At 34.0% G+C, this 13531-nt stretch overlaps 1 protein-coding gene across 1 annotated transcript in view; it reads left to right on the plus strand.

Annotated features, from left to right (window-relative positions):
* The window catches only part of LOC105184577 (atrial natriuretic peptide receptor 1), a 30721-nt gene that overhangs the window by 15922 nt on the left and 1268 nt on the right, over nucleotides 1–13531 (plus strand). Inside the window, exons 9-15 of the mRNA XM_025297616.1 lie at nucleotides 579–729; nucleotides 2180–2339; nucleotides 7347–7507; nucleotides 7602–7768; nucleotides 8335–8481; nucleotides 8560–8752; nucleotides 10388–10661. Coding sequence (XP_025153401.1) covers nucleotides 579–729; nucleotides 2180–2339; nucleotides 7347–7507; nucleotides 7602–7768; nucleotides 8335–8481; nucleotides 8560–8752; nucleotides 10388–10661 — 1253 coding nt within the window. The remainder of the gene's footprint in view (nucleotides 1–578; nucleotides 730–2179; nucleotides 2340–7346; nucleotides 7508–7601; nucleotides 7769–8334; nucleotides 8482–8559; nucleotides 8753–10387; nucleotides 10662–13531) is intronic.

Below are 13531 nucleotides of genomic sequence, written 5' to 3' on the forward strand. Positions count from 1 at the left end.
GTTTTAAAGGATGAAATTTCGACTTTCAGAATAAGTAAGCCCAGGAAACAAATATGCAAGGTGGCCCATGTAAAGTGTAACAACCAAAAATTTTTAAAAATATTTATCGCATCAAAAAATTGTTTATGACAAAGTTTCATGTATTCCAAAGGTCGTTTTAACTATATAAACAAAAGTCCGCCCCGCTCTCCCCTGAAGGGGGTGAGAGATAACTTCGTAATTTCAAATGGCCTTCTATAAAATGTTATGCATTTGGATTCTACGAGAAGAAACAAGTAAACTTTATTTGGAACATTTCTTTGAAAAATATTTCTATTAAAAGTTATAAATATTCAAACTTTACAGTAAAGTGCATCCAAACTAAAGTGATAAAACCATAAATTAAATAAAAAGATTTCATAGTTTTTTATATTTTTTACTTTATTAAATATTCAAACTATTGACCACTCACATCTAAACACTTATTAATTCTTTTTAAAAAATTTTGCCTAAACATTTCCTAAACAACATTTCTAGAATCACGCTAGCGCAAACTTCACGTATTCTTTATTTTAAATCTTCTAAAAAATATACATCAGGTTTATTGGAGCCTGCCTTTGTTCGCCTTCACCGACTGTTTTGATTCTCACGGAATACTGTCCTCGTGGATCGTTGAAGGATGTCTTGGAAAATGAAGCTATCAAACTAGACTGGAATTTTCGAATGTCCTTAATCCACGATATCGTCAAGGTAGAACAAAGATTCAGAACTTATATTTGTTGTTAAATTCCTTGAGTTACATTTGTTGTTAAGTATCTAAACACGTTTAACAATTTGTTAAATTATCCTAAAAGTCCTTTTCGTTTTTTTTAAAAGAAATTAAGCATCTGAAACTTCATAAACGATAGAATTTATTGAAATATATGCGAGCCATTTTACTATATTGACCTCCTTCATCCCTTCGTCTCATGATGCCATTTTTCAAAAATGTCTTTAATTTATTGGCAAAATATTGATCGAGGTAATTGATGTCATTAAAAAATCTACATTTTTTTGACAAAAAGAATTAAAAAAGAAGGATAAGTAGCAGTCAGAATAAACAAGATCCGGAAAATAAGAAAAAGATGGAGTAGAATATCTCAATCAAATACCAGCAACTTATTCCGAATAGGTAAAGAGACGTGCGGCTTGGCATTGTCGTAGTGGGAGACAATATCTCGCCTATTAGTCAATTCTAAATGTTTTCTGGCGATCGCCACTTTAAGTTTGCTGAGCTGGAAGTAGTACTTCTCAGAGTTAATAGTCTGGTTAAGTGGAAGCAACTCAAACTAATACACAACACCCTTCCAATCCCACCAGATGTATAGTAGAATCTCTTTCGGATAAAAATCAACTCTGGCAACAAGTAAAAATCCCTTGATAGGACTAGAATTATTTATGTTCCATTGTCGGAATTACGTTGTCATAAAGAATCTTACTTTCATCCTTAATGACCAATCTTTTCAAGAAGATTTTCGTGACGTTGGAAGAGCAAATCGCAAATGCAAATGTGATCCAAAGCATTGCACTCTATTGTAGAAAGCATGCACTTTCAGCTCATAGGAAACTCACACTTCACACCCAGTAAAAAATCTGCTAGCAGTTCGCCAATTTCATCAGTATACCACTGAAAAATTCAGTATTATATTTAGCACTGACAATCAGTACATAATCACTGGTTGACAGTGAGTTTCACTGATTCACTTTTAGAGAGTACGATATCTCGGTAACTGTTTGTCGGAAGAAAAAGTAATACTAGACTTTTTTATTCTAGATCTTAAAAATATATTGTTACAGTAGCGCCCTGACTTTTGTTAATTTAATGATTTTAAAATTTCCAAAAGTCGATAAGTTAACAAAAGTTAAGGTACTATCGTAACAATATATTCTTGAGATCAAATAGAGTAACCAAATAGAGTAAAAAAGTCTAGTACTATTAGGAGTACAAATAAGTTTCCGCCGTTTTCTATTAAAAATTAGGAATTTATTGTGAAAGAGCGGTACATTACGTTTTATTCAAAGTTATATCGAAAGAAAGGCAATCAGGCTGCACGTCTGCTCTCCTACTGGCTAGCAACACCAAATTCACGAATTACGAAAAAAACTTTTGGGACAATCTAATATTTTCCTATAAATCAATAATATTTTTATCTTTTAATAGGGAATGTCTTATCTTCATACCAGTGAAGTTTCCGCCCACGGAAAGTTACGTTCGTGTAATTGCTTGATCGATAGCCGCTTCGTTTTGAAAATTTCGGACTTTGGACTTAAAACTCTTACTACGCCCTCTGACTTGATTATGGACGAAAACTATTATACCAGTAAGTTTTGCATAAGGTTATCATAGTTGAGAAATAACATATTACTTATAACGCCGTTACTCTTACAATCTATTTTTTGTCAATGACGACTTGTATTTCGGACGGTCTGAGATGAAAAGCGGCGGTTCGTACGCATGAATCGGCAGTTAGACGTCCCGTTTAGCGAATTCGATTTTGTCGTCTGGTGCCCACCTTCTAGGTGGCCTCGTTGGATAGTGTGAGGTGTAAACACGAGTGCAAAGTCTCTGAAGCAAATGGTTGCGAGAGCGTAAAAAGCAACAACGCGAAAACTTGTAGCATAGCCGCAGTAAAACTACGAGCGTAGCAACAGGAGGAGTCAACCAAACGGCTAGCCCCAAACCAACGATGAACAATGCAAAAGATAAGAAGCGCAATAAAAGAAATAATTCGCAACGCGGAAGGAAAGAGAAAACGCAAAGTTGAGCGCAACGCAGAAAGAATGAGAGATAACAACGTAGGATTCAAGAGGAAAAATTACTGTAAAAAGCACACAAAATGGTAACGCTAGTATTTATGTACAAGCAATGTTCGACTTAAAGTAAAGCAAAGCGAGGGTAAGAAGACTCCTAATAACTACTTGCAGCCTAAGGTTACCCGGAAGTCGAGCGACACTCGTACTGCGTACGAAATAAAAATGACCTCCGTTGTTCTCGGAGGCAAGTGAATATCCTTCTTGAACTTACTGAGTTACTTCGAATAGAACATCGAAATTAAAGCCGAAATTCCGCAGAACTGTCTACTACTCAAGGTCAATCAACGTCACAATGAACACTTGGAGAAAAGCGCTGAACGCTGAGAGAAAGCAACCGTAGCCGTTCCAAAAGTCTAATTTTTAAAGAATTAGTAATTCACTCGACCATGGCTCGAGTAAGTGAGGCGGAAGCTCTTCAGAGCCGTAAGTCAAAAACAGACAAGTAATACTTGGAAGAGAACTACGTATTTTCTAAATTGATTGTAAATTGACTGTATGTTTTCTAAATTGATTACTGTGTATAATTTCTAAATTGATATTGCAGATACGATATTTTGTCGTTAGTTAGATACTAACATAGACATAAGAAAGACGTTACTTCCATATTCTGGACTATGCATTCCGGTATATTACAATAAGTTCTTTCATCCAAACCTTTGCCACGTTTGCAAGAAGACAACAGAAGTGATAAATTTAACAGTATATAATCGATGTTTCTCGATCTCTTACTGCTCTGAAAATCGCATAGAAACTTGCACTTTCCTGAACACCGCAAGATTTGCGAGATTATAGAAATGTACCTGAGGGATAATCATCAACACTTTACTTATCATTATACTAGTTGGAAAAGATAAATTGAGATACAATATGATTTTTGTGTATTAATTCAACAAAATTTGAAACGTGAATTTAGGACATACGAGAAGAATATGTTTATATTTATTAGATCATGTTTTATGTGTCATCGGCAGGTCGAACTGTCTTCCTGCAAAAAATCTGTATCAGTTGATTATTACTTACAATACAGAAAAGAATTCAATCGCAGACATCGTCAAGATTCTTGTAATGACTTAATTATGTGGCTTAATATTGAAATGTTAAATATTCAATATGATAGTGCGGCCTCATTTGCAACACTTATAAAGTTAAAACTTGAAAGATTTCCTAATTACCAAAAACTCTTTAATGACATGAAAGGTTATTAAAGGCTTCTTCTTTTAGTAGGACTTATGTCCTGTTGTTCCTATCTCAATAGTTTCGAGGCTAGTTACTAGAATTATGAGCTATTTTAAAAAGCTCCCTTTCCTAAGTCGGTTGTTAGCTAGCCGGGCTTAGGTAGCCCGTTATAAGATCGACCTGTTCATTTATACCTGAATTATATTGAATTTAACAGCTCAATATTAACGCCATGTAACTTATTTAAGTCATTACAAGCGATCTTGATGATGTCTATGATTAAATTCTTTTTTGTGTTGTAAACAATAATAACTGATACATTTTATGCAGGAAGACAGTTCGACCTGCCGATGATATATGAACGATTTGACATAAGTCAATACGCACTGATATACTTCATCGCGGGTGCTGGCCATGGAGGAGGGAGTTGACCCACTTATTCAACGTCTCTTCCGAAAGACGAAGCCCAGTTTTCCATTTAGGATTACTTTTTTACTCCTAGATGGAGAGTGCAGTCCTTTTTTCTTAGTAAGTCTAGCGGGATTCGAACCCGCTTTCCCGGATTACGAATCTAGCGCTCTATCCGATAGCTACGCTGCGATTCTGAAAGCGTTAAATAAAATAGCGAAACATCAGCTTCAAGTTCTGGATAGAGATATACGTTCAGCTATTAACACTAGAAATAAATTCGCCTCTTTGCGACCGCACACATTTTTTCAAAATATCTGTTATCGTAATACTAGTTGTTATACTAGTTGTTATCGTAATACTAGTTTAATTGTCTACAAAACGTTAAAAATACAAATAGTTGGAAAGCAGACATAAAGAGCACCTAATAAGTCTTTACTGCATTTAAAAAAGGTCCAAGCTGAAGCTGTAAAGCAAAGTGGGGCTTTAGGCGGTTGTCCCCAAATTAAGAGAGCGAAAACCCCTTAGAAGAAATGTTAAGCACTAAGGGGAAGAGACCAGAATTGCTCCTTAAACGTCTACCCGTGAGGAGTAAGAATAACATAGTTCGATACCATAGTTTCGACGATATATTTTTAGTTTTATAGTTTATCCGTGTCTTGCTTTTACTGGCCGAATTAATTCCAGATCTTGCCTTTACTGGCCGAATCATTTCGAGATCTTGCTTTCAAGAATATATGACTTTGAGGTGTATAGGTTTGGCATTTATGGGTTAAAAGTTCAAACGACTTGATCTCGTTGGTTTACAGGTTGTGATTGTGATTCTACGTAGATAGAAATTTATAATTCGCGTTATTTTAATTTATGTGAATTATATGATTTTGAACCCTCTTACCACATGTATCTCATAAATGTGACGTGATACGAATTTTTGGAGAACGGATTCAGTTTCAGCATGTCAAAATATATAGGAAACAGTCGATGTTCCTTTCGGAACAAAATACTTTTTTTATTCTGTGGTCCTGTGATATTAAAAAAATGTGTCACACAATTCAACGACACTATCTTTTTCCTAATTACGACCAGCATTGTTTTACCTCAATGATCGAATAAGAACTGATAACGCTACTGAGTCGTGATTGATTGGTAGACTATACAAAATGCTCTCCTATTATTAAAAATATATAGTAATGGTATATATTTTGGTATATGTATATATGGTATATATAATGGTATATATATTGAAAATAAAGTAACAATTAATTTACAATCGATATCGATGTTATTTATTATATCAATTTTATTGATATGATTGATTGTAATAAATAACAAATCAATACATATTAGAAGGTTGAATTAGTTCTGGTCTTTAGCAGTAGAGCAGTAGGCCTTAGTAACAAGCTAATGGTTAATACAAATGTTGAAATCTGAAAACACTGAAAGATTTGACATTTTTCTATGACATATGTTGCGCGCTATGTTACTGATAATTTCATTATTTATACGCGTCTAAAATAGATCATACAAAATTGCATTTTCGACATTTATTACTTTTTTTGTTTGATTTGAAAAAATTGGCAACTGAAGCTTATAAAATGCTTGTTATGGTGATCAAGCTCCATCGTATCTTCCAACTGTAAATTTTGATTTCAACGATTTAAAAGTGGTGATTTCGATTTGAGTGATAAAGAACGTACTGATCAACCAAAACAATTTGAAGATTCTGAATTGCAAGCATTATTGAATGAAAAGATCGCTCAAACGGAAAAACAATTGGCTGAACAATTCAACGTCGATAAATCAACAATTTTTAAACGTCTACACGCCATGGGAAAAATTCAAAAGGAAGGCAAATGAGTTCCATATGAATTGAGTGAAAGTACCATTACAAATCGTTTGCTGAATATCGCCATGTCTTTGTTTGCCAGACAGAAAAAAAGAGTTTTTTGTGACGAATTGTAATTGGAGATGAAAAGTGGATTTATTTTTATAATCCATAAGAGTGAAAAAAATCATGGGTTGATCCAGGACAACCATCAACATCGACATCAAAACAAAACATTCATGGTCACAAAGCAATGTTCTGTATTTGATAGGATATGGAAGGTGTAATGTACTATGAGCTTCTAAAACTGAATGAAACAGTTACGGGGGAGCAATATCAGCAACAATTGAACAAATTGAATGATGAATTGATGCAAAAAAGGCCAGCGATAGCTAGCAATAGACGCAAAGTGATTATTTTGCACGATAATGCTTGACCACATGTTGTTTCAATCGAACCTTAAACGAACATTGTTAGAGCTCGAATGGGAAATCTTTTTGCATCCAGCATACTCTCCAGACTTATCACTATCTGATTACCATCTACATTTCCGATCGATGCAACACGCTTTGGCAGATATATACTTCAATAATTACGAGGATGTGTAAAAATGGGTGTCTAACTGGATTGCTTCGAAAGACAGATCGTTCTATCGTTGTGAAATGTTCTGGCAACTATGTTGCCAGAAAGATGAAAAAAAGTCACAACTAACGACGTAAAATACTTTGATTGATGTAAATTTAATCACTTCTTTAAAATAAAGATAAAAAATTGACAAAATAAAACCAAAGTTAATTCAACCTTCTAATATTACGCGAACGAACATGTTTCAATCTTTCCAACGTCATGCAGCAGATAGCGCTACAGTCAACCGTTTTGAATTAAGGCCATATACTTTTTTGTGAGACAGATTATATCTCAACTTTTGCTGCGAAATATTTCAATAATTTTTCAGTAACATGTTTCCGAGATTTCATATTAACAGAAAATCTAAAAAAGAATCAATTTCATCATTTTTTGACTCGGAACAAGCAAATAATTCTTTAATCATAAATCATAAATATAAATCATAAACATCATCGTTGCATACGACTTTAATTTTTAGAATTACTTTGGATCGCTCCAGAGCTCTTGCCATTAACGGTAACGCCCGGGAGCGTTGCGACACAAAAGGGCGATGTCTACAGCTTCGCAATCATTTTGGAGGAAATAGTGGTTCGTAGTGGACCATATGAAGTAGCCAGGACATTTATGACAGCGCAAGAAGTAAGACTCCTTTTAATATTCGATCATTTAATCGTAATCTTCTATTTATCTATATTTATTAATATTATATTAATTTTTTTTTTGTATTTTCAAGATCGTAAGCAAGGTTTCAGCGTCAGAAAATCCACCGTTAAGGCCAGAAGTTGCCCCAAAGGATTGTCCAGCGGACATATTATCACTGATGGAAAGATGTTGGCACGAAATTCCCGAAGAACGACCCAGCTTCCATATGATCCGCGGCATAATACGAAGAATTATGAGGTATGATTCGATAATGTAAAGCTTTAACAAAGGTAAAAATTAATCAAAGATAAAAATCAGAATTATGAAAACAGTATTTTATTTTCAAAGTCTTCTTAATGTTTTTTTTTCCCGATAACACAATGACTGTATTTTTCTTTGTTAACAATGAGAACGATAACGCTAGTTATATCTTCATATCATAATAACTGGCAGTCGGTAATCTATCTTATAAAGTAAAAAACTGATTTAGCCATTAATATTTATCTTATACATTCGTATAAATTGAATATATAAAAAAGAAAATCTCTGAATCTTATTCGGAACAACAGGATTTTTGATAACCCGTTGCATTTTGAGTAATAGTATCCAATCAGAACCACAACATTGATTCGATCTAACCTTCACTCTATATTGTCAAGAAAATATTTTCACTAGAAATTAAAAAATATATTTTATGTATCCTATCTTTATAATAACATATTCACTTTATTCTGTTGAAACATTCATTTATTTAAAGTCAGTTCCACTCCACAGTTGAATAAAATATTCACACGTAAATGTTATCGAATGCGTTAATGTTTTAGAGGATACTGCGAGAATTTGATGGATGATTTATTACGGCGGATGGAACAATATGCCAATAATTTAGAGGCCCTCGTCGAGGAAAAGACTGAGCAATTAAGCTTGGAGAAGCGTCGTAGCGAAGAATTATTGTATCAAGTGCTTCCAAGGTAGTGGAATCATTACATATCTCTCCTCCTCGAGCATTCGACTTTTTCGCTCTATTGTAACGGAGCGGAATTTTAAAGGCAGGTCGCAGGTCAACTTATGGCCGGAGAGATGGTGCAACCAGAGCAATTCGAGTCTGTCACCATCTATTTCAGCGATATTGTTGGCTTCACGGCATTATGCGCGCAAAGTACACCTATGGAGGTTGTGGACTTCCTAAATGATCTTTACAGTACCTTCGATCGTATTATCGGATTCTATGATGTTTACAAGGTGGATAATAAAATAGAAATTATTTCTTCTTAATGAGAAAAATTTTTTGGCTAATATGAATCTTGATATTAAGATCACATTGTACGTATGCCATTCACAAGTACTTTCTAAAGAAGTATGTTGGGAACTAGGTAAAAATGGAGCCATAAATTGATAATTTCATCGATTCTCTTCGCTGAGATGATTCCAGCAATAGGTGATATATGGGATCAACTCGGTAGTTATGATACTCAAGATACCCAGAGTAGTTAGATACTCTAAGTCCAGTCAGAATCATAATGTTGATTCGACGTTGACTTGACGTTGAAATGGTCGATGATCCAATCCTCATCGAATCAACCTTGAGTCAATGTTATGGTTCTGACTGGGACGATAGTCGGTGGCGCAGCGGCTAACCATCGGTCAGCAGATTACGCGGTCGCGTCCAAAGTGCCTACGACGAGTTTCGACCACTGAAATGATCACACATCTGCCATTTAAGTCGTAAAAAGTAAAACCAACCCAACGTCAGAACCATAACGTTGATTCGACGTTGATTTGACATTGAAATGGTCGATGAAACGTTGAATTAATGTTAATTCAACGACGTCCTCAACGACGTCCTCATCGACGTCGAATCAACGTTCTGGTTCTGGGCAAGTTGGCCACGCCGAGACTGCGATTCGAACTCACGTAGGCTGCTGATTGATGACTAGCCACTACGCCACCGATCACCTTCTATCTAATCTGACTAGCCATTTTGACTTATAACAACCAAGTTGATCCTATGTGTTATCTATTATTAGAATCATCTTGACGAAAAGAATCGAATGAAACCATTAATTCCTGATCCCATTTTCGCTCAGTTTTCAACACATTCCTTTCTTTAAGTAAAATTCTACTTAAAAAATAGCTTAACAGTCAAGTCATTCAAACTCAAGTAACTTTTCATTCATACAGTATATCTAATGCAAGACACAACAATCCTTATGTAGATAGAATACATCAAATTAGGCAAAAGTTTTACTATCGTATTTTTTTAAATTACGTGAAATTTCGAGATATATAAGATTTGTTTTTTATTGATGAACTAGTGTAAACTTCCGAAGCTTAAAAAAAATAAATATATAGTTGAGATTTTGTTGAAAGAAGAGAAAAAAGAAAACTGTAGCGTAAAATAACGTAGTCAGTTCAATTCACAATAGAGAATAAACCTATTAATGACAACAACTCCGTAAATACAATGAGATTTTCATTTAAGAAATTTAAAATTACCTACATATAATCTTCTAACGACTATTCAAGGTTAAACCAATGGCATCTTATATTCCCCTCAAAGTCATAAAACGTAAGCAACATTTTTTCCTAAAACCTCATGATTTCCAGAAACTATTTAAATTAAAATGGACATTCTGTATATAATCTTTTAATAATATGTTGCTTACGAGTTACATTTCTATTGTATAGCTATCATTTGTATGTAATATTATTTAAATAGAATATTGCAATTAATGTATGCATTACATGCAACACATATATGTTATATTGTACACTATATTTTGTAATATTACGACAATATAATCGTCATATATTGTGTTTGCCGGGGTATTAAGCTCCGCGCAATATTTTTTATTAGATTTTAAATGCCATTTATAGGTGGAAACTATAGGAGACGCGTATATGGTCGTATCTGGTCTTCCGGAAAGGAACGGCGATGAACACGCAAGAGAGATTGGACTCATGGCTCTAGCAATATTAGACGCAGTCAAATCGTTCACTATAATGCACAAACAAAACAGTCAACTAAGCGTTCGTATTGGTGTGCACAGCGGTCCAGTCTGTGCCGGGGTGGTTGGTCAGAAAATGCCTCACTATTGTTTATTTGGTGACACAGTGAATACAGCGTCTCGAATGGAATCTTCTGGTCTACGTAAGACAAATTTTCTCGTATATTAGAAAGATAATACTGGTCAGCAAAAATTTTTCATAATATATTGAATGAATCATAATCTTTTATAGTCATATATTAATACACTCACCTACAAAAACCACGGGCCTATAAAAACGGGCCTATAAAAAACTTACAAAGAAACTAAATAATACAGTTTTGTAACATATTTGAATAACGATAATTCAGTCAAAAATCATCGTATTAAAATGAAATAAAATTCAAATTAGAGCTTGGATATTTTTTGTAACAACCGGAAACCTAAAAATGAATTATAAAAAATGTTTTACCAAATGGCGGATGTTGAAGACAGACTTGATTGCAGCATAACTTTATAAAACAAAATCATAAAAAAATGATTAAAATATGGATTTGTTAGGAAATAAATGAACTTAAAACCTCATACATTTTTGTACTAAAGAACTGATTCCCCTGAGCAATACAATGAGAAAAAATTGGTTTTTTAACTGCTGCATTGCTCAGGGAAATCCGTTTGTTCATGCAAAAATGTATGAGATTTTGAGCTCATTTATTTGCTAATAAATCCATATTTTAATAATTTTTCTACGACCTTCTTTGATAAAGTTACGTCGTTTTGAAGAAAATGTTACAAAATGGATAACTTTTTCTTGTAAAATCTGCAGTTCAGAATAAAAATTATCGTGGAACATTTTTCCAAAAAGGAAATTAACATGTAACATGATCAAAATGCTTCACGTAGTGATAGATAATCGGATTTAAATCTCGTGTAAGTACGTGCATATACATATGCATGCGTGTGTGCGTGTCCTGCTTTTAATATTACCCAGGATTAACGATGTGGACATAGCAGGAATCTAATTCCATGTGTGTATATGTGTGTGTGTGTTAAGTTTAATAGTGCATATTGCTTCCTCTCGTATTTAGCAATTCTTTTGTTTCGTTGGAGCATACTGTAAATCAAATTTCTGATTTCTTCTTGTTTTACATTGTTCTATTCTTCTTGTAAAGCGTTGCGAAATGTTGCAAAACGTTTGAGTATTATGTTTTCTTATTCTTCATTTCAGCATGCTGCCCATAAATGCTCGATAAGATTCATACCCGGACTCATAACATTTTCTTCAAAACAGCATAACTTTATAAAAAAAATCGTAGAAAAATAATTAAAATATGGATTTGTTAGGAAATAAATGAGCTTAAAACCTCATACATTTTTGTATTAAAGAACCGATTCCCCTGAGTAATACAATAATTAAACAAACTTTTTTTCCGAATCGAAGTCTATCTTCAACATTCGCCATTTTGAAGAATATTTTTTATAATTCACTTTTAAGTTTCTGGTTGTTGACAAGAAATGTCTAAGCTTTAATTTGAGCTTCGTTTCATCTCAATATGATAATTTTTGGCTAAGTTATCGCTATTGAAAGATGTTAAAAAACTGTACTAAAATTTAATGACCCATTTTTTGCGGATGAGTGAGATAAAAAAGACAATGAAGAAAACTATTTATCTTTGGTTTAAGATTAAGTAATATTTTACTTTTTATTAATTAATAACATACAAAATAACATACAAAAATGATAACAATAACATGTAAAAATTAAAACAACACAATATAATTTTTTATTGCAATTATACAGGGTGTCCAATTTTAAAGTTAATAGTGCAATATTTCGCAAACTGATGATTTTATTGAAAAATGTTTCAAACAAAAGTTGTAGGGTTTAGAGGGGGACATCTGACGGTGACCTCGGTTTGACCTTGGATTGTCGTTTGAAGATCACGTGATGTACCCCTCTGAACCCTACAACTTTTCTTTGAAACATTTTTCAATAAAATCATCGGTTTGCGAAATATAGCACTGTAAACGTTAAAATTGGACACCCTGTTTACGATCTTTCTTTCCGAGTCGTAAATTTTAGAGTTGCGTTGACGTTTCGCTAACTGTTTGTGGGCGACTAGTTTCATATCCATTTTATCAGTTTTAAACATGTTCTTCTTGTCAATTTTATATTTTAGATAGTTACCCAGTAAACACAAGTATCATCGATGTTACAATGTCAGCTAAATCATATGATATGTTACATAACAGTTGCTTTGTTATATAACAAAGTAATATATAACAAAGCAACTGTTATATAACATACCAAATGATTTAGCTGACATTATAACATCGATGATACTTTGTGCTTACTGGGTAGAAATTACAGACTTGACTACAAATTCGACGCATGCACATAAAGAACGATGGTCCTATGTAAAGGGTGTCCCAAAATTCATGCAAGATTTGAATTTTGCGCCATTTGTGCGGTAAAGTGTTGCCAACGAAAAAAAAAGACATCGTGACAGCTGACAGTTCAGGGTTTTTTAAATGGAGTGCTACACGAAAGAACAACGCGTTTTTATTGTTGAGCAATATTTTAAAATGGATGTTGATTTTTCGAACAAAATCATCTTCAGCGATGAGGCTCATTTTCATCTTGATGGCTTGGTTAATCGACAAAATTCGCATTTGGGATTCAGAAAATCCACGAGTGATTGTTGAGAAACAAATGCATCCACAACGTGTCACTGTTTGGTGCGGATTTTGGGCTGGAGGCATCATCGGACCATTCTTCTTCGAAAATGCGGCTGGTCAGGCAATAACAGTTAATGGTGCTTGCTATCGCGACATGATAATCCAGTTTCTTGTGCCTAAATTGCAAGATATGGATGTGGACGACATGTGGTTTCAACAAGACGGTGCCACATGCCATACAGCCCGAGAAACAATTCAATTACTGCATGAGTCATTTTCTGGTCGTGTAATTTCCCGTTTTGCTGATCAGATTTGGCCGCCTAGATCATGCGATTTAACGCCGTTGGGTTTTTTT

This window comes from Harpegnathos saltator, unplaced genomic scaffold, assembly GCF_003227715.2.
Source record: "Harpegnathos saltator strain DR-91 unplaced genomic scaffold, Hsal_v8.6 scaffold182, whole genome shotgun sequence".
Classification (NCBI taxonomy): Eukaryota; Metazoa; Arthropoda; class Insecta; order Hymenoptera; family Formicidae; genus Harpegnathos; species Harpegnathos saltator.